Here is a 21,919-nt window from a genome sequence, read left to right as displayed (position 1 = left end):
AGCTGTGATGGTGAAACAGGAACCAGACATCGAAAGTCCATAGCACCTGACTCGGATCTCAGAGAAGGGTGGGGGGCGGGGGTGTGTGGAAAGGTGAGTTCAATGACTGTCCAAGCTTATGGTTTCAAGGCTATTTCTAAACAGCAAAGCAGGGAGGGGGAAGCCAAACAGAGACCACTAACCTCACTGAGTTGAGAAGACATAGATCAGTGTTAGGGGATGCCAAAGTGAACAGAATTTGTTCAGCAGCATAGAGGCATAGAGGATGAAGAAACACACACACACACACACACACACACACACACTTCTATGTATCTGCAGCGAGTCCTCTTAAGTTCTTGGCCAAGCACTCATCTGTGAAGGTATAAGAAGAAACTACCCAAGCCATGAAATGAACAACTGGAAAACAGAAAAAGAAATGATTCACAGATCATATTTCAGGCTGGGAACAGTTTTTGTTTTTGTTAGCAAGAGTGGAAATAACTCATAATGTGTGGGGTATCAGGTAGTGCCCTCACAAGGGTATTACCTTAGTAATGAGGTTAAACTGTCTAAACCAAAGACTTTTCTGGACCTCCCCTAATGATGCTTAAAAGCAAGCCTTGAAAGGATCAAACTAATTCCCAGAAACTTGGCTGTGCACTGGAATAAAGCCCAATACTATTTAAAGGAATACAACAAACTCCCACTACAAACAACCGAATTCCCAACATTCAATAAAAAAAAGTTTAGAAAAATATACAAACAGAAAAGTATGACTCATAATTAGGAGGAAAAAAATCACTTAGGAACAGACCTAGATGTGACAGATAGGAAGGAATTAGCATAGCCCATGTGATCTGGCAGACCTATGCTATTGGAGGTGTCAGTGGTGAAAAAAAAAGCAATGTAGAATTTATGACAAGCCCCAGGGAGAGAATCACAATGCAGGTCCCGGGGTTCCTGAAGCAAGGCTTGCTAACTGCAGGAGAGTATGACATGCTTTTTAAAAATAGCTTCAGGGGGCGCCTGGGTGGCTCAGTTGTTAAGCATCTGCCTTCGGCTCAGGTCATGATCCCGGAGTTCTGGGATCGAGCCCCGCATCGGGCTCCCTGCTCAGTGGGAAGCCTGCTTCTCCCTCTCCCACTCTCCCTGCTTGTGTTCCCTCTCTCACTGTGTCTCTGTCAAAAAAAATAAATAAAATCTTTAAAAAAAAAAAAAAAGCTTCAGGTAGGCTGCGGGGCCCTGGGAGAGATGCAACCATGAGACCCCATGTGATGATGTGTCCGGAACTGCCCATCTTACCTAGTTTCTGTCATAAAGTTGGTAGGACCAGTAGCAGTTCGTCATGAGATAGAAATGATACATCCAGGAGCAATCATGAACAGGACCAGAGTACATAAGCAAGCTGCATGAGCAGGTTGCCCAAGCTCCCATGTCATCATGGTTGCACCCAACCGTCCCCCCTTCCCTCCCTCTGGTTATTTGGAGGACATGTATGATAGCTGAAGGAAGAGGGAAAAGCTTAAACTTGGCATACTGATGACTTGGCTTACTCTTGAGGGTGCAAGATGAATAGGGACAACAGCTGGATTACACCCTCACTCAGGCGTGATGATGAAAGACAACTTTGGGGAAAAAATTTCCGCGATCTTTCTGGAAAAAAAAAAAAAAAGGCCATTTTTGATAATGGACCTGGTCATTTACTTTGCCAGGAAAAAGGTAAAATATACCTGGAGTCATGGCAATGGCAAATGGCCTGGCCAACGGGTCAGGAGTTTGGAGAGGGAAAAGAAAAAAGGATTACTGAGACAAGGAGGTCTGGGGATAGAGGTACGTGGATGGGACAGAGCATGAAAAGCACTGCTTCAGATGTTAATGCCTTGTGTCCAGGGTCCAGCAAGCAAGAAGAGTCACCATCTTGTCAGGGCTAACTAACCTGGAGTATAAAAGGAGGTAAGCCTGCTATTATGTGATGTGTGGAACTCAGGACACCCACTTGCGGCACCCATTATACTCTTTGCCCAGTTGGAACTGTGAATGGACAAGTGTAGCAACCCTAGTCCCAGAATGGTTTGATTCTCAGGACCTCAGAACCCTCGGGAATGACAGCTTGGTTCACACCATTAGGAAAGCCAGCGAGAGGAGCAGAGGTGGCAGTTGAAAGTAAAGGACACGGAGGGGAGGATGAGTATCAGATGTGGCCCCAGGCCAATGGCAGAAAGGGCTGTAGTTGGTCCCACCATGCTCCTTTTCTTCTCAGGAAGAGAAGGCCACCAAAGCCCTGGAGGAGTGGCTCTCCATGTTTAGGGGTGGTGGGGAGAGGACCTACAAGGTGCAAGGGGAGGACCGTGGCAAGCATGGAGATGTGCCACTTAGATCTCCTTTCAAGACTTGCCAGCCAGCTGCAAATAGTGTGGTTGGTTGACAGCCTCTAACTGTTGGCTTCATCAGGGGCCACCTTAGCTTTCAAGCTGAGGTCATACTATTCCCAAATCAGAAAGGGTTGGTGGCCAATGATCACACTAAGTAGTGGAAATTGAAGGCACGCTTTTCTCAGCGCGGCCTCTTAACCAAAGACCAAGCAAGGCAGTGGTAAAGGACCTAGCTGTTTCTGTCCAACACCGGGCCCTCTAGGGAGCCATCTTTCCCCCAGAGTTCCCATAGGTTAGGCAGACGTGTAAGGTCAGGACTGCAATCTGACAGCTCTCCTGGCCTCATCTTCCTTCTTCCCTTTTCCTTTTAAAGATGTTACACTCCAGTAAAGCCTTAGGCATTCTTCATGGTCTTGGTGTCTACTTCCCGAGCTAGCACAGAAATACAGGAACTTTTCAGTAGTTAAAATAAAGGCTCTGAGGTGGGAAGTAGCTTCTGCTAAGGGACAAAAAGGAGAGTAAGGCTAGACCCTTTGAGTGAGGGGAACAGTGGCAGATCTGAAAGGCCCCTGCAAGGTGTTAGAATTCTAGTCTGATGGTAATAGTCTTTGAAGGGTTTCAAGCAATGGAGGGCTATGAATTGTCTTTAAGAGCTTATTTTGTGTGGCAAATTAAGAGTGACTGAAGATGCACCATAAAGACAAGACCAGGTGGCAAGCTTTTCTAAGAGTCTGGGTAGGAGACAACAGCTTGGACCAGAGAGGCAGCAGGGGAACTAGTGAGAAGTGATTGGATTTGTGAACTATTTTGGCAATATGGTTGACAGGACTTGCTGAGGGTTTCGATGTAGGTGAAAAGGAAACAGGCCACAAGAAGGAACCTAGATTTGGGGCCTAAGCCATAGTGTGTAATGCTTTTAATTGATAAGGTAGAGATGTGTGTGTGTGTGTGTGGGGGGGCAGTACATATACATATATATATATATATATATTTTAATACTATGGGATTAGATGTAGTCAACAAGAGTGTAGAAGGCTAAGAACCAAGGCAGGTCATACCATTCTCCTTATAAAATCTTCATTGTTTCCCAATACCACAGAACAAAACCCAAATTCCTTGGGAGGACATACCAGGCCCTCTACATTCTTGCCGGAGACGACCCTTCCAGTTTCATGTCCTACTACGTTTTCCTAGAGACATTTTAACTACCTGGCTTCCTCTAAACACTTGGCCTCTGCGTCTTTGCTCGTGCTATCCCCTTCATTTGGAGTGTCCTTCTGCCAGCTTCCCCTGCTTGGTGAAACCCTCCTTATCTGTAAAGTCTTAGTTCGGGTTCAACATCAGTCCCTCCCCCCATCTACCTAGTCAGAAGCAATGACACTTGGGGCACCTGGCTGGCTCACTCAGTAGAGCATGCGACTCTTGATCTCAGGGTTGTGAGTTTGAACCCCACATTGGGCGTAGAGAGGGCTTAAAAAAAAAAGCAAGGACACCTTCCTCTGAGAACCTTATCCCTCACTTATCCCTCAACTGCAAGTGAGTGGAAAAATGACTTACCCAGTGTGCCTAGAGGTAGACAGCCCAAGGCTGGTGCAGTGGCTCTAGAGATAATCAATGGACCAGGCTCCTTTCTCCTCCACCTTCCACAACATGTGGCTTTCAACCCATTGGTGCTGAAAGGCTGGAAGAGTACGGCTCCTCTTCTAGCCTCCCATTCATTCAAGGAGAAAGGGAGAAGGGAAGCCATGAGAGATGGGGCTGGCTCCTGTATCAGCAACCTTCCTGGAGATTTCCAGACTACTGCTCATGTCTCATTGGCCAAAACTATGCCCTCCTGACTACAGGGGAGGCTGTGAGGTAGTGTTTTGGTTGGGTGCATCACCAGCTTGAATCAATGTCAGGTGTTCCAGTGGTAAAGGAGAACACACAGCGGGTCAGGTCCCAACAGGGTTTGCTGTGGAGCCCATTCTTCCTTTTCGTCTGACATGTTTTACAGGATAGTTGGCAGTGTGTGTGTCTTTTTTACTAGATCTGAAGCCTCTCAGCCACATTTTTTAATCCTAGGACTCCCTCACCTTTACCTAGCACATTAGAAGTATTTAATAAAGGGCTTTTTTTCATTGCCAAACAAATGACTAGATCGCTCTAGCGCTTTTCTATGAGTAAAGGCCTGCCTGTGTAGAAGGTAGTTTAGAGCAGCTCATTGAAAGAAACTATATTACAGTAACTGAATAGCTTATTACAGAAAAACAGGTCTCAAAATCAAACGGACCTCAAGACTCAGGTCACGTTTTGTTCGAAAGACCCTCTTTCCAACCCCATCCCCCAATAAGATCCTAATACCCACCCAAGTATATTATCCTGTTGTACTCATTTCATGATGGAATCTCAGCAACATAAACGGTTATTCACCTTCAGTTAATATGCTGAAAACACATTAAGGCAGAACCAATAAAGCCAATCCCATGCTTCACCTGTCCTACCAGGATGCCCAACACAGAACTGGGCATGGTGCCCAGATCAAGATGTGGAAATGCCTCCTTTCTTCCTCTTGTCATTGTGACTCCCCATGCGAATATACTCACATCCCCACAGGAGAAGCAATGGTTTCAATCAACATTCTTCAGAAGTAGGAGGGCAGAAATCAGACCAAAGTTGAGGAGGCTTCCCACTGACAGACCACGTGGTCATTTGTCTCTCCCCCAACTCCCAGGACAAATAAGGGGGAAATAATTTAGCCCTAGGGCTTCTATGATTATCTGGCACTTACAGTCTCAGGATATAAGGAAGGGTGACATGTCTACGCTCATTGAATTTTTAAAGATGAAATGGTCTGTTAGCAGCGAGTCCTCACAGAGAAATAAAGCAGCAAAGCTAAAGACACCATAGGTTTCAGGGGTGAGTCTAGATTCTTGTCTCCCTATGTCTCCACATGCACTCCTGTGAAAAGTTCTCACATCCCTCCACATGCCACATCACCTGAACTATCAGTCAATACATTATTCATTTTTTATTCAAGAGTCGATAGGACATTATTCAGAGTTGTTTTTCCATATGTCCTTTTAGATGGCACCATCCACAGTGTCTGTGATGTTCTATCTCCTCTCTGTTGGGTCCCCACCTCCCACAGGAGCCTTCTGGTCTTCACTGCTGTTCTGTTTGTATCCAGCAAAGCACTCAACAGTTCCGTGAAAGGAAACCTACCTTATTATTCAAAACTGCGTGTACAAACAAAAAGAAATAACGTTCAAATATTTACTTTACAATTGTTTTATTCAAAGCAAATTTTAAAACCTAATGTTTTTTTCTTTAAAAACGGGGATTTTTTTAATAGTTTTATAATTAGTTTTGATGTTGTTTATACCTTTGACATAAGTGATTTATATATTAAGTTAAAGTTTTCTGATTATTCACGTACATTCTAATCTTCCTTAGGGAGCTATGAGAAGATTTCATATTCAAAAGCCAACACCACTTTTCTAAAATTGAGAAGAAAAAATCCTTGTGCCCAATGTAGTAGACAATTGCTCCAAATGGTAAAAAGTCCTTTAGCCTTCAGCCAAATGTTAGGTCTTGATTTCTGGTTGTGTGAAAAGAAGTGTTTTGTTTTCTTCAGAGAACGGAAGAAGTCTTATTCTTTAGGTTTGTTTTTGTCTCAAAGCCGTGTCTAAAATGGATATCTAAAGTTGTAAAGTATAACAAACCCTTTGATAATCTGGCCTGTTAGTCCAACTTTTCAATTACATTTTTATACCCAAAAAGATAACCATTGGCAGCTGCATTGTACCCAGGCCAAGAATCTCAGTATTGTCCTCTTAGGTCCTTTGAATGAAGAAGACAAGACTTATTTTACTTAGCCAACAAATACAGGAGTCCAAGTACACGTCAGTTGGGAGGGAGTGGGAGAAGGAGGTCACAAGAATAGGGCATAAAAATAAATACTTTACACACTTTCCTCCCATGCCTCAGAGTATTAAAATTCTAACTGGAGAAGATTAGAAGGTAATTAGCCAACTCAATTCCTTATAAAAAATATAAAAACTCACAAACCAGATGATGCAAAAAATCTTTTTAATCTAAAAACTCATTTCCCAGGGCTAATTAATAGCCAAGCCCTGCCAATTGGTATTAGTTTGACTAACAAGAGCTATTCAGTATTTTCTTCCAAGTAAGGTAATATATAATCGATTCTGATAAACCTTTCTAAATGAGGACATGATACTGTAGGCAGTTCAAGGAAAAAAATAGCCATACCTTTTTCTTTGGTGTAACCAAAAGGATATCCAAAAGTTAGCAAATGTTGACGTTTCAAGTGATAAGAAACTGCCAAATGGAAGTTTAAACTCTGGTAAAAACAGTCGTACAAGGAAAATCTCCACCCACAGTTCTGTAGTGCAAGTTTTCAAATTTAATTCTGAAAAAGAATCTCATTGAATAAGCAGGAAATGGCTTCCAGCAGCGTATCGCACGCCCCCTCGGCTCTCACCCTCTGCGCGTGCGCACCGTCGTGCTTGCCTCCAAGGCCGCCTCCGTGGCTACTCAAGGAGCAGTACAAAAGGACCCACGTGTCTCAAAGTCAGGCTCAAAGTCGTGTGTCTGTGGCTGCAGAGCAGCAGGCTCCGAGTTACAGTCTGCCCCCCCCCCCCGTGTTTCCCATTTTCACAAAAAAGAGAGAAAGCCCCCTCCCACCCCGGGAAAAAAGTACCTGAACCCATTAGTCAGTTAGCCCTTTCCCATCGTTTTGGGTTCATCACGGCATGGCTCGCCTCGAAAGCACACCGGGGCCCACATCCATGTGTCCTCTGCGGTGGCACCCGCGCGATGGCCCCCTCTTGCTTAGAAGGAACGCTTCTCTCTCTCGTTCTTCGGGAACTCACTAATTTCCCAAAATGTAATACTTTTAAAGCAATTATTACTGCCTAGTCCAGAAGCCTCCATTCCTCTACCCAGCTTAACTGTGTTTCCTTCTCCTACTTCTGTACATGCTGTATGTGTGTGTGTGTTTTAAATAAAAAGTGGTCAAAATGCGCGCACGCGCACACACACACACACACCCCTCCACATACACACCCAGAATTTAGCAAAAAAAAAAGAAAAAGGGAAAAAAAAATCTTCCCCAGGAAGCACTTTCAGAAGTTAAGCTTCTACTTGCTTTTAAGCCACAGGGCAAGTGCCAAGTGAGTCCTACGTGATACTCGCCTTCCGCTGCCGGGCTGGCGGCGCCTGGGCCCACGGCATGAACGCTGGGTGGGATCCACGGGCCAGGCAGGGAAGGGTACCTGTCAGGCTTTCCTAGAGCCACGTGTTGTGTGCCTCCCTCACCATTACCTGGGAGATTCACACTCATGTCCCTAGCTCTCTTCCCGCAGACGACCTCCACACTGTTCTGCTGGATCTGTGCCCTGGGCGCTGACCGTCCCCTCTGCGGGGCCAGGACCCTGTGCCTGCAGCGAGGCGGCCGGCTCCCTGCCACAGAGCAGGCTGCCCTTGTCCATTTCACCCCCCACCAGTCCATCCAGAGAACACCCCCTGGCAGCGCCCAGGGCCCAGCGAGCCCTGTTGTCTACAGGCTCCATGGCCTCCCCCTCGCCTTCCGAGATGACAGTCATGGGGCTGCTCTGGATCCGGTTCCGCATGCTGTACCTGCTGCTGGCTGCGGAAGGTGGAGTCCGACTGCGGCCGTACCTGGGGCCCGAAAAGGACAGACTGCGAGGCATCAAGCCTTCATTCTTGGCCCACTCCTCCTGGGCCCTCCTGTTCTTGCTTGGGGAGCAGCTGGATGGGCTTTCGGGTGTGTCTGGCGAAGGCTCTGACCTTGACCTCTGGAATCTAGGGTCTGTGTTCTTTAGCATCTCAGCTGCAGACATGCGGGCACTGGCGTCTGACCGACTCCCCTTTTTTAGCAGCAAAGCTTTGAAGTTGTCACTGCTGGTGCTGCTCTTACGAACACTTCTCTGAATTGAGCCCACTTGCTTTGGGGATGCCAGGCTTGGGGCAGCACTGGTGGGTGTCACTGGAGGGGAGGGAGAATGGTTCCGGGAGTGATCGTCATCTGAATCTTTACGGCCGAGGACTTTCCTCTTGGATCTGAGATTTAATAACATTAAGATAATGGTTAATTCCCAGTGGGCCACGGGATGTCAGTCATACTGCATGCTTACGTCACCATTTATTAAGAGTTACTTTAATAGTTCCCTGTATTATCATGTGAGCCCCTGACCCAGCTACAATAATGATTAACTTACGGCCATCTTTCTTTCATCTCGACCCTCACTGGATTATTTTGAAACACATCTCAGACATCCTGTTAACTTATTTTGGTGAGGATCACTTCAAAAGTTTCGAATAATTGTCATATTTTATCTAACTCTCCTACACTGGACAGATCCTGAGAGCATTTCAGTGCTGACCATCCTTTTTTCTACTCTTTCTTTTCTTGTTTGGTGCTAGCCCTTCGCTAACAGGTAAGCCAAACCCCAGAATATCCCCTATCCTGAGGTAAGCTCCCACCTCAGGTTCTAGAATGACTCTACAGCTCTGCATTAATCATTCTAGAGGTTGACATAAAACCAGTCTTCCTTGGCTCTTATTGGACCGTATGTCAACTTCTCGAAATCCAGTTTTCCAGAAAACAAGAGTGAGCCTTCCACACCACATCCTGTTGCCTGACTGACTTCAGAAAACCTCTAACCTATCAAGAAAATCTAAGGAATGTGGGTGGAATGTGAAAGAGGAGGGGCCTTTAGGGAAAGTAAAACGTTTCCTGGAGGTGTTTCTTGTCCTCAGTCTCTAAGAACCTCACTGTTCCATGTGTTTTGTACTGAGAGTGATTCAGAGGTAATAAAGCAGATGAGCCAAGGGGCCCCTTGCTGGTCTCTTCATAAGAACAACTCAGTCTGCAAGGAATCTTTCAGCTAAGTGCAGGTTCTTTAAGGAAACTCGGTACATTTAATAAAATAAAGATATGGCTATATCTCTTTGTTTGCTATAAAATTCTAGAATATGCAGCAGGGAGAGATAAAGAGGATGCTATTGTATATACAGATAAAGAACTGAATTTGAGTGCTACCAACTTCTAGCTGTGTGACCTTGGGCAAGCTACTCACCAATGCTGCAACTTAGCTTTCATACTTGCAAAAGGGGGGTAAGGATACTAACCCCATAGGTTTGTGAGGACTCAATGAGATAAAGAACCTCTGGAGTCACACAGACCTGGGTTAAATCCCACACTAAAGCTTCCTTGCTCTGTGACCTTGGGCAAGTTAAAGTTTCTGATCCAGTTTCCTACCGGGAAAGGGAAATAATAGTAGGGAGTTCACACTTTATCAACAAAGATGAAAGCAAATAACAGCCATGAAGTGTCAGGCATGGAGGAGTGTCATTTAGGGAAATACAATTCTTCCCTCCTGCCACCAGGCCAGGCTTCAGGGCTGTTTTGACCTGGCCTGCACAGCCAGGTACAGGGGAGGATGGGCCCTTTCCAGGCTTCTGGCCAAAAAGACGCCCCCCAAAAAGCAGGAGACAGGAAGTGGTGAGGACTGAATACGAAGTCTGAAGGGTGGCCAGGGCTGATGTGGCACCAGCCGCTTTGAGACTGCAGAGCCTGGCCTATGAGACTGTGGCTTGATGGCTCTGCTCAGTTGTCAACCAAGAGCAGCGCTCTGGACTACGTTAACGACCAGCCCACAAAACCCCCAGAAATAATAACGTCTCAGAATCTTAGAGCTGGAAATGACTTTAGCTCGTTTGGTCTGACCAGAGAAGGTAACTGAGGCCAAAGAGTGAAGCCACACAGCTTCATCCAAGAACTAGGACGTGACAGAGTATCTTTCCATCTATAGTGCATGACCTCACAACCTCTGGAGGCTCCTTCTCAAAAGCACCTCTGTTCATCTGATTCTTGCAGGGACTGCTTTGTAGCCTCCGTTTTTGTTTGGGTTTTAAAACGTGAGGGTGTACTGAGACCCACACATCAAGCCATGGCTACACTTGATTCAAGTTATGGCCTTTAACTGTGGATTTCAAATTAAGAGAGGAGATGGGAAATTATAAAAGTTTTGTTGTTTCTCAACTGCAGTTGCCCCCTGAAAATGAGGATTCAATCTAAACATATGAATTCTCTGCATATACACATGTCTATGTGTGTGTACACACTGCACACACGTGTGTATTTCTAAAGAAGATGGCTATAAAAAGTGCTCAAACAGTTAACACTGGCTTGAAAACTAATTACTTCAATGAATATAAAAATTTCACACCTCGACTGGTGTTCTACATTTTCCATCTGGCTTTAAATCTGAAGTGAATTAATTTGCATTATAAAATTTGAAAGCTGTGGTGCAGTTTAGATACTCTTTCTTTTAAATTATTAGCTTAGGTGCTGAAGAACATAAAATAAAATAAAGCCCTAAAAATCACAGACTTCACATGGATTTTTCTTATGTCTGCTAATACATTATCAATGCTAAAACAAAACTTAGCAGGTGTCCTTGCTCTCTTTGCGATCCATACTTGGCCTTTATTTCTATCATGTGTACAGAGAATAATAGAGACTGGCTGATTTCCACATCTGCGGTAGATAGAATTCACTAGTAGGAGAAACCACAGATTTCTCAGTGCCTTAAGAAGCTTCCCAAAGTAAAATATGGACGCGACCTTTGGCATATTTTTCAGAAAAGCACATAGTAACTTGGCCCCACAACAGTTGGGTTTCTCACCAAGACCAAGCTATTTAGTACACAAAGCAACCAGCAATGCGTCTTCTCTGTGGACTGCTACTATAAATATATATGCCTACATGGTTAGCAACCCAGTGCATTCCAGACTAAATGAAAGACACTGAGTCTTGGAAGAATTCCTAAGAGTTAAATTCCAATTGGTTTCATTTAATTCAGAAAATATTTATTGAGTGCTTATTATGTGTCTAGCATGGTTAGAGTTAGAAACATCTGTGTAAACTTCTAGAAATGCCACTAAAGTTGGTTTCAAAGGATGGAGCATTTTCATTTCACTGTTCTGAGAAATAATTTAGTAAGAAACTACCTCTTTCTTTTTTTATTTGATTGTTTTTTATTTAAATTCAATTAGCGAAGGTATAGTACATCATTAGTTTTTGATATAATGTTCAATGATTGATTAGTTGAATATAAAAAATCCAGTGCTCATCATATCATGTGCCCTCTTTAATTTTACTCAGCCATCAGAAAGGATGAATATCTATTTACCTCTTTATTTCTAATGAGATCAAAGATACCAGTCAGATGATGTTAAAGAGGCGGTCTTTAGGATCTTTTGGGATATTATACCAATACTAGGGCCAAGAGGTAAAGAACAAAATTCTTGACAAACACCTAATTCCCCAGCTTGGTTCCACCCCTCTCCCCCAAGTTAGATATTTATATGCTGCATGGGGGATTTCAAATCAGGACAGCCCTATGCTTTTCATCTCACGCAACAGCCTTTTCAGTTAGATTCCAAGAATTGGAGAAACAGTCCTGACACAAGGTTGTTTACATAGAGAATCAAATGATTTTTTAGGATTCTTTGTTTCAGGAAAAAAAAAGAAAAAAAGGGAACTCCATTCAGCACAGTATATGGCCTTGGCAGCATAAGGACATTCATAAGAATTATTTGAAAATACTGTGGTAAAGAAGTCGAGAAGGAAGCAAAGGGTTTATATAGCATTGTGGTTGAAAGTCCTTGCACATATACAATCTTATCTTACAATGACACTGTTGTGAGTACAGGCTGTTTACAACCAGAAAAAAGGTAATATACATAGTTTTCGTGCTAAATCATATTCACTCTCTAAGGTGACCACATGCAAAACAGTTCAGGCAGTTATTTTGAAAAATCTACACTTTTTTAAAAACCCAACAATTTCTCACGCCAGTAGATGGCACTAACAGTATACACTAACAAATTTGATTCCTTCCACTCCTGCTTTGAAAAGATTGTATTCTTGTATTGAAACATTTAAGTAGCCAAAGACAACTGCACTAAAAAATCCTATTTCTGTAAAATAAAGATAAAAAAATAAATAAAAACACCTTTAGGAAAAAAGTCCTGTAGAGCTGGTCTGTGTATCTTGTGTCCACAAAACACAGCATCGCTCATCCTGGACTGGACTATCGGTTGCTTGAATCCAATTCTTATAAATACTCCGTCATATGACTGATACATTGCATTTCTTGCCACCAAGCACAGTGCCAAGCAGAAGGCACCACATGGAGTCTCTGTCCCCCCACGTCATCATAAAAATCAGTGAAACAAAGTAAAACAGAAATTGGGAGTCAGAGGAAATAAAAATATAGAAACACACTAAAAATAAATAATCAAGCTAATGGCTAACAGAGAAAAAAACTCAAGGAAGACAAATTGAGGAACCATTTAGAAAGGTAGACTCGTAGAGTTGATCAAAATTAAGAGGAAGGAGTTTTAGATACCTGTGAATAGCTGCAAAAAGGTCTTCTGTGGTCCGGGGTCTACTGGGGGTCATCACCTCATCACTCCCTTCTTCCCTAAGGGAGTCACAGGCCTCCGAGGAAGGACCAGCCGTGTCAGGCTCTGGAACCCCAGCTACAGAGAAGCAAGCAGACACACGCAGCTCGCACAAGTGACTTGAATTTCAGTCTTCAGCCAGCCTTCCCACTCTGCTGTGCTTGCCATTCCCACCAACGGAGGAGCCACAGGGCAAGGCAGGCAGCGGGCTCTGTCGTCTGATCTTTTATTTTGATCACAAGAGCCAAAGCTCATTCTTTTCTGTTGAAGTCTAGAACTCCTACTGAATCTCTCTTAAATTTTGTTGTAACATTTCTCTGCAGCTATCCAGAAGGGAGATTACTGCTCACTGCTATTTAATACCCTGTCTGCTGCAGACCACCCTACCCCTCTATTTTCTGACGTTCAGTAAGCAATACCCTGAGATTTAGGGGTTTTTTTTTTTAATTTCATAAAATGCCAAGTCGGTAACCCAAGTGTGAGGCACACGGGCAGCCCACATGCTGCTGGCTTTCCCGGGAGCACACACTAGCCCTCTCTTGTGCCTTGCTGCATATGGTCGGAGGGGAACGAGAGAAAAGCATACTCACGCCCTCCGTCCTGTAGCGACAGGCAGCTCTCCACGTTGCCCCCACCATCCGCACTGTTCTCGGCACCTGGCTCCTCCTGAGAGGGGGCTGGTGCTGCATCGGGCTGCACCATGGGGACATTGGCTTTCACTCTACCCGGGGATGCAGATCCTGCGGCTCCTCCCTCAAGAACCGAGCTGCCAGAGCCCGTCTCCTCAGCACCAGCCCCGGCTCTACAACTCTCTGTTGCCTCTCCCCTCGTGGGGCTAGGTGATGCTCCGCGCACGTTCTCCGTTGTGAAGTCTCTCTGTGGAGGTGGCACCACGAGGAACAGTTTGGGCTTCTTGGAAATGGGGGGTGGCTTCCTGCTGGGTGAAGGGCCGGGGGGCTCCTGGCGCGGGGCGGCCCTGGGGCCGGGCCCAGTCTCTGCCTCCCCGGCGCTGCCCAGGCTGCGGCTCGGGAGGCCGCGCTCGGCTGCACCGTCCTGGTGACCCTGACTCAAGCTCTTGGCAGGATTCGGCGGCGAGCTTGTCACAGAGGCAGGCTGGCTTTCACTCTCCATTTCATTTATGCTATTTCGGGATTTCAAGAAAGCAGATGGCTTTAAATGATACTGGGGAACAACCGGAGTTAGTTTTTCCTGAGATACTTGTTCATGTAACAGTGCTTGCTCGGTTCCTGAGTTCTTTTTCACGGGCCTCAACTGTACCATCTGCAACGCTTCCGTGGTTATCAGGGGCATGGGGGGTCTGCTGCCCTCCTCCTTGCTAGAAGGCTGCCGAAAGGCCTCCCAGGAGCAATCTGGCTGGCCAGATTTTTTAAAAGAAGGCCTGGCATCTTTCATCCATTTGGGGTCAAGGGGTGGGGCAGGCGGGGGAGCTGAGGAGGGTCCGAAAGCGGGGGCGGGCGGCAGGGAAGCAGGTGCACCCAGAGTAAGGGGGCTAGGTGCCATGGGGGGAGGAGGAAAGCATGCGCTGGTGGGGGGAGAGAAGGGGGTGAGAACCTCTGGCGGTGGAGGGGGGAAGAGGGGAGACCGAGGCAGAGAGCCATCAGGGGACTCTACTAAAGGTGGGGGAGGAGGAAGGAAAGGAGACCTGTCGGCAGGACATGGTGAGGGAAGAGAGGGGAGAGGGGCAGCAGCAAGGGGAGAGGCCAGCACCAAATCCAGCTTCTTCACGGTCCCGCTTCCTTCCGTGGAAGTATTGGAAGACAGAGACGTGGACGAGGAGGAGATGGATACTGAAGACAGCAGAGAGGACTTCCTTTCTGGCACCTTGGGCTTGGTCTTCCCCTTCCCGTTCGCTGGTGACGCTGATTTTAAAAACACAGGCACAGGGGTGAGTGCTGTGGGTGTATTCGACTGGCTGGAATACCCACTGGAGGGAGAAGTGACTCTGTGGGGCTTCTCCGGCGATGTGATCTTTGGTTTGACGGAGCCACCAGGCACCTGGGGCATCACGGTCCTGGCTCCCTCCTGGACGTGGTGGACTGGCCCGTTCCCCGCCGGCGCGCCGCTGCCTGCCGAGCAGCCCCCGCCGGCAGTCCTGGGGTCTTCCTGCATGCCGGTGTAGTCAATGTAGTAACCCCAAGGGTCCGTGTACTCGGACTTGACGCTGCTCGTGTCGCTCTGCGCCGGTGTGGCTCCGCACAGGGCGTAGACGTTAGGGGTGGTGGCCGAGGTCATGCTGCTGCCCGCGCTCACCGTGCTCTGGCTGCGGGAGCGAGGCAGCCAGGGCTCTTCGAAGTCACTGCAGGGGCTCTGGGAGGGCGAGCTGCCGCCCTTGCCCGGGAGGTTCAGCTGCAGCGAGTGCTGGAGCGAGGCGATCAGACTCTCGTTCAGCGCCTGCCCGTTCGACTGGACGCCCTTCTTGGGAATCCTGCGCAGGGAGTCCGTCCGAGAGGGTGGCAGAGGCGGCTTCTTTGCTTTCTTCAAAGAGATGTTTCGCGAAAGGGACTTGTCATGGTGGTGCGACCGGTCCCCTTGGTTTTTCTGAGCTCTCCCATCAAAAACATTGACCACACTGTGCCTGGGGTTCCCAAAGTCATCGCTACTGTACTGGTTTCCAGATCCGTGTTCCGGGTCGGGGTGCATAGACGAGTAGTAGCCATCGTGCTCCTCTGAATACAGGGACCTGGCATCATCTTTGGTGGAAGTTTGGTCCAAACTACAGCTGCTCACATTACTTCCGGGAGTGGAGTAGCCAGGAGCTGCCACATGTGCCTTCAGTGGGGATGCCTGCCCGTTACCGGGGGCACTGTATTCCCAGGGCTCTGAGCTGCCAGGCCCCGTGCCTCCAGAATAACTGGACTCACTCTTGCCATCAACATCCTGGGTGTGGGCTGGAGAGCTCAGGTTGTTTTTACAGTTATAGCTCATGGCTTGGGATCCATTCTCCCGATTTGCTCGAGTATTTAGAGAGACCGCTGAGTCACAGAGGGACAACAGCGTGGTTGCAGCGGGGGAATGGGAATTATCTAAGGCCTGTGAAAGAATGCTGGGGTGACCCTCCATCCAGTTCCCACTGGGAGACTGATGATCCTCTTTACTAGCATGCCTGGAGAGGAGGTGGTCCCTGGATTTGATCTTTGTGTATGAAGAGGAGCTGGTAATTTTACTGTCCAGTGGTCCTGAACTCTGAGCAGTGTGAATAATAATAATCTCCGAAGAGGAAGAGAGTGTGGCATTTGGGATGATGCTGGTGGAGTAGGTGGCGTGAGGAGAGACCACACACGCCGGGCTGATGACATTCTCAAAATGCCTCAACTCCTGGGACTTGGGCCTCAAAAGCATTCCAGTCCTTGAGGCACCTCCTAAATTTTCATCTCCTTGTGGGTTGTGACCGCTCTGGTAGGGGTAAGTGCCATCCAGGTCTTCTGCGGGGCCCAGGGCACCCAGGCGTGGCTCGAGGGACTGAACACTCGCCCTCGCCCCAGAACGTGGGAGACTGTGGAAACCGGCATCGCTGCTGAGGCGAGAAGGAAACACAATGCCCGCAGAATCACTCAGCACAGACATGTTCCCAGAGGAGCCTGAGAAGTGGCTCATCTGGGCAGCAATGCCTTGACCCTTCTGTGCCCGGATTCTTCTCATGGAAGGCGGTACAACTTTCACTTCCTCAGTCTGACAGCTGGAGTCCCTGGTTTCTGAGCGCAGCCCCGCAGACCGATAGCTATCAAGCCTTCCCAGTGTGGAGCAGTGGTCTGGGGAGTATCCTGAGTGACCACCGACATCATCTTGGCCAGTGCCCGATGCTGGAGATAAAGCAGAAAGAGGCTTGTTATCTAAAAATATCTTAGTTCATCACCTGTACCCTCATCCCCTTCTTACCCCTGCTGTACTTAAAAATATATATATTTTCTATTTGATCTAGTTTCTTTTCTCCTGTAGGCACCTGAGTGAGAGTTTAAATACTTACTGACAGCTCCTAAAGTAAAAACCTTCATTATGAATTTCATGTACTTTTCTTGATTTGTACTTCAAATCCTCCTATAGATTAAGGCTACATATGGAATTCTGTTACTCTCTTTGAGATCAAGGCTGAGTGCTCAGTGGAAGATTTACTTTTCAAATAACCTCCTTTTGGTATAGATTTCAAGGTGGCCTATCACCCACCAGGTGACTGCGCAGAGCATCTATCAAGCTGTGACCGTCTTTCCCAAAGACAGATGAATGGAGTGGTTCAACAGTAGGCTACAGAGAGACCATTTACAAGGGGTACTGGTATAGAACGGTGTTAATTACATTCGTTTTTTATGTCAGAAGGAAATCCTAAGAAAAAATGATTTACAGGCCCATCTGTGTTTCAAACATTTCATTATTCATCTTACACCATTGTCATCTGTCTGTCAGTGACATTCAAAATCCAATAGCAATCTGTTGTGTTCTGATGGGGGAAAAGCAGCAGGAACTGATCCAGTGAGCATTTCCTCAAATTAGGGTTATTCATTTCTTGGAGCTTTACAACCAAACTGAGAGTAGGTATATTTAAAGGAGAAAAAAAAAAAAAAGCATAAAGAGGGCCAAACAGAGAGGGAAATGGATGAGGAAAAAACCCTTAAGTGTAGATAACAGTTAGATTTCAAGCTACCTAGAAAGGAACAGAAGCTTAAAAAAAAAAAATCATGAAACCAACAACTTAGCCGAAGTGTAAAGAGAGAGAGATAGAGAATCAATTCATGCATTGTAACCATTAGGATACATTAAATCTTGAAAAATAACAGCATAACCAGTTTCTCTCTACATTGTTTCAAAAACTTAAAAAAATCTCAAGTATGGGCTTTGCTGAGCAATGCAAGCTGAGTGCTGCGGGCATCGCTGTTCACCTAGGCAAGGACACTGGTAGTGACAGGATTCCTGGGAACTCCCTCCCTATCCCACATGAATTAACCACATGTCCCTGACTGGATATAAGGCTTTATAGCCTTTTGCTCATCTGAATAGCAAAGGATATTACAAATATGGCAGTGATTTTCTTGTATGAACCACAAAGGAGATGTCATCCTATGAGGAATAAAGCATAAAGTGCTTGTTCTTTCACTTGTGATGATGGAGAATATTTTCATACTTGTATCTTTTAGCAGAGAGCATCTATTTCCTCCCCCCTACCTTCTGCCAGGCACACTCACTGAAGACAGACAGACAGACACAGACACACACACATACACATAAGGTTCTCCCTTAGAAAGAGAGGAAGTGGGCCAATGGGCAGGAGCAGGAGAGAAGTCCACTTTGGAAAACAAAAGATGATGTTTTTGCCACTTGGGATTTCAGGAGGTGGGAAATTGACTTGTTTGGCTGTATCAGTTTGCACCAGTTTGGCTCCAAATATTCAAGATACAGTATATCATTGATCATAGGGACCACTGTAGTTCTATTCCCAAAACAGATCCTCAATATTTTCATAGTACAAAAAGTGTTACATATTACAGGACACAAATGAATGCTACCTTGACTAGAATTAAATAACAGAAACAGACTATAAAAAGAGATCTGCAAACAAATATAGACCTCTAAGGTGCTGTGAAAAATCTTGATGGGTTGTATCTGATTTTACAATATAATGTAAAGAAATAATTATTATATATTTTTTACTTATTACACAATACTACAAGGATGTCCAATTTTAAAAAACATGTTTTTACATGTAAAAAGCGTGATGACAGGGGCGCCTGGGTGGCTCAGTTGGTTAAGCATCTGCCTTCGGCTCAGGTCATGATCCCAGGGTCCTGGGATTGAGTCCCGCATCGGGCTCCCTGCTCAGCAGGAAGCCTGCTTCTCCCTCCTGCACTCCCCCTGCTTGTGTTCCTGCTCTTGCTGTGTCTCTTTCAAATAAATAAATAAAATCTTAAAAACAAAACAAAACAAAAAAAAACATGATGACAGATATCTACAGGTCAGTTAATTTAAGGTTTAATATGTGAATTCTTAAAAAGTTGTGTCTGGTCTTATGCTCTTAATGTTCTTAGTACAAACTATCAATAATTATTCAGAACGGGATTCCTTTATTTTTTTAAAGATTTTATTTATTTATTTGATAGAGAGAGAGAGAGAGAGAGCGGGACAGCATGAGCCAGGGGGAGAGGGAGAAGCAGACTCCTCACTGAGCAGGGAGCCCGCCGCAGGGCTTGATCCAGGAACCCCGTGATAATGACCTGAGCCAAAGGCAGATGCTTCACCGACTGAACCACCCAGGTGCTCCAAGAGGGGAATTCCTTTAAATGAAGTTTTTTCTGCTTGGGGAAGAGCTATTGTTCCAGGAGTATCCAAACTATTCAGTAGCCAAATATAATGATATAACAACAAAATGATCCTGATCCTAGAAGATGAAACCTTGTGGTGGGTTGTTCAAATATGTTTCTTTGTACATTTAAGATAATAAGAGTAAAGAAAAAATTAAAAATTTTGTCTGGTTCATTTAAATGGAAGGCAACAAATTATAAGCCATAAACTGCTTGAAACAGTAAATATCATACTTAACTTAGCATTATAAAGTGGCTCACCTCTAGAGTTCACTATTTATGGATTTTGAAGTGAAAACCACATGCAATTAAGCACAATCAACTAATTCTGGAAGAATCTCTGGTTAGATTTTCAAAAATCCAAATCCCCAACAACTTGGGCAAGGTCTCGTGAATAGCAAGTATCTTTCCTAGTGAATGTCTTTTTTTCAGATAATCATTTCTCTTTTTATCTAATCTGTTTGACAAATTCCCTATGTTTCATATCTAGAAAAGACTAATTTTTTAAGGAAAATACTAAGTGTCTGTTTTTGAGAATCATTAGTTAGGTAGTACAAAACTCTGAAACACCAGATACCTTATGAGTACAAAATATTGGGGAGAAAGGGGAAGATCAACCAGAAGTCATAAAATGAAAAAAAAATGTATGATCCAAATTTTCTGCTAAATGTTACTGTATTTAAATGTTATTTTCCCTTACTCTATCAATCGTTCCAACTAGCCTATCTATAAAACTACATTGTTATTTGTCTTTTTCTTTCTTTCTTTCTTTTTTTTTTTAAGTAGCTCTAACTTAGATACAGCTGTCTCAGTTGACCACCAGCTAGGATCCAGGTCATGTCACTGACTATGAAATGACATCAACTGTCTCCTGTTTGGCAATCACAATGCAATGATACGGGAAAGCTATTTTCTTTCCTCCAGCATTACTGGTGTTTTTATATTACATGCAAAAGAGAAATGAACATGGGCCCCGGGGACTCAATCATTTATTTTAAAAATAAAATTAGAGAAGACATGATTTACCTAGCTGATCAGATCACTCTAGCAAGGTCAAAGAGGCAACTGAGTTATTGGCTCCATACTGGTTGGTTTAGTAATGAAAGTGATAAAAGTTCGTATTTCTGAGGTTCTAGAAATCATATTACATATACACATGTATAGAGTGTGGGGGGGAGACATACAGAGAGAGAATTCATACTGAATACTTGTGTGTATATATATCTTTACCTGGGCCAAACTATTCTTATACTCTTTGCACAAAGCCATCCAAAACTTACCTATTTTGATGTATAGCCACTAAAATGTAGACTACCTCAAAATATCAACCTTGTTATCTTACAAAGGATCTGTCTTTAAAGTCATTCCTTCAGGTTAAAGAATGTCCCCTACAAGATCAGTTAAAATATAAATGTTACCTGAGTGCTGTAAAAAATTAGCCCATTAAGCATCTACTGAACATAAGAGTATGTACTAGTTTCTCACATTAGTTAGCTGTCACCTAAAGGGAAAAAAAAAAATAATAAAGAGTCTGAAAGAATGAGATCCAGGAGGGCTGGCCCAGATCTGGAAGCAGATGCAGGGGCACGAACCAAAGACAAATTTCATAAATCCTGTGGATGCAGTCTTGCCTTTGTATGTGATAAAACCCTGTGTTATGAAATAAGACAGGCACCTGTATGTCATCTGGGTCACTGGAACTACCTAGAGCAAAAGCAAAGCATTGCTATTCTTGTCCCACTGTGGCTTCACTCTGGAAGGCGGAGCGTACATACTGTAGAACCAGAAGGCAGTAAAAGAGAGAATACCAGGTAAAGAAGAATGAGCCTTCCATCCCTAATACAAGGCATTTAAGCAGGAGTACTGGGAAAAAACACATGGGAACAATGTCTGTAGCGCTCGGAAGCTGCAATGCCACCTCAAAGTGCTGTAACAGATAGATCACCATAGCAAGGATAAATTCATTTTGACTCAAAGGCTCCTGGGCATGTTCAGAAATAACTATTCTGCATTTCTAGACTATAACCTTCAATAGTAAATAAAAGTAAAAACATCAGGTGAAAGCAACTATAAGGAAATCCCTCCATAGTCTGGCTGAAGACAAAGAGGTAAATTTCAAAATAGGTACTATTACGTTCTCTACAATAATTATAAAAGCAGCTATTATGTTAACATAGAGTAAACATATAGTACCTGGCACCAAGTGCTTCATCTGTATAAATTCATTAAGTCCTCAAACAACTCTATGAGATATGCTCTGTTAGCATCACCAACCACATTATTTGAATGAGGAAGTAGACTCAGAGAGGTAAAGTAACCAGCTTGAGGCCACCCAGAGAGTAAGTGGCAGAGCTAGGGTTCAAATCCACGCAGCCTGGCATCAGAGTGCCTGCCCCTGACTGATATGCTTGGCTGCCTCTGTAGACATTCCCAATGGGCCCATTAAAAACCAGAGAGAGGAAGTGAATATAGAAAGAAAGGATTATCCAAAGCATATATAAAGATAAGCAGAAATAATTCAGGTAAGTGAATTACGAAGTAAATAACCCTCTCCACCAGCGCCCGCCCCCCACAAAGGGGGGGGGTGTCTTTTTTTCCTGTTTTTATCACAGGTTGAAAAGTACTGACCAGAAACCTATTGACATTGTTTCATTGGAAGTTCCATTAAGGCACTATCCAACACAAATGACTATTTCCTAGTGTCTCGAAATTTACTAATTATCCCACACTGCTGTCTCTTTGATGACAAAATGCCAC

At 44.8% G+C, this 21,919-nt stretch overlaps 1 protein-coding gene across 1 annotated transcript in view; it reads right to left on the bottom strand.

Moving 5' to 3' along the window:
- Nucleotides 1–5,395: 5,395 nt before the first annotated feature.
- Nucleotides 5,396–21,919, bottom strand: part of NHSL1 (NHS like 1) — a 66,774-nt gene continuing 50,250 nt past the window's right edge. The window contains exons 6-9 of the mRNA XM_044917192.1: nt 13,445–16,675; nt 12,800–12,932; nt 6,609–8,441; nt 5,396–5,572 (exon numbers count right to left, since the gene is read on the bottom strand). Of these exons, the coding sequence (XP_044773127.1) occupies nt 7,706–8,441; nt 12,800–12,932; nt 13,445–16,675 (4,100 nt within the window). The 3' untranslated portion in view covers nt 5,396–5,572; nt 6,609–7,705. The remainder of the gene's footprint in view (nt 5,573–6,608; nt 8,442–12,799; nt 12,933–13,444; nt 16,676–21,919) is intronic.

The sequence above is a fragment of the Neomonachus schauinslandi genome, chromosome 8, assembly GCF_002201575.2.
Source record: "Neomonachus schauinslandi chromosome 8, ASM220157v2, whole genome shotgun sequence".
Lineage (NCBI taxonomy): Eukaryota > Metazoa > Chordata > Mammalia > Carnivora > Phocidae > Neomonachus > Neomonachus schauinslandi.
The sequence above is the reverse complement of the archived record's forward strand: the minus strand, read 5'-3'. Positions and strand labels throughout refer to the sequence as shown.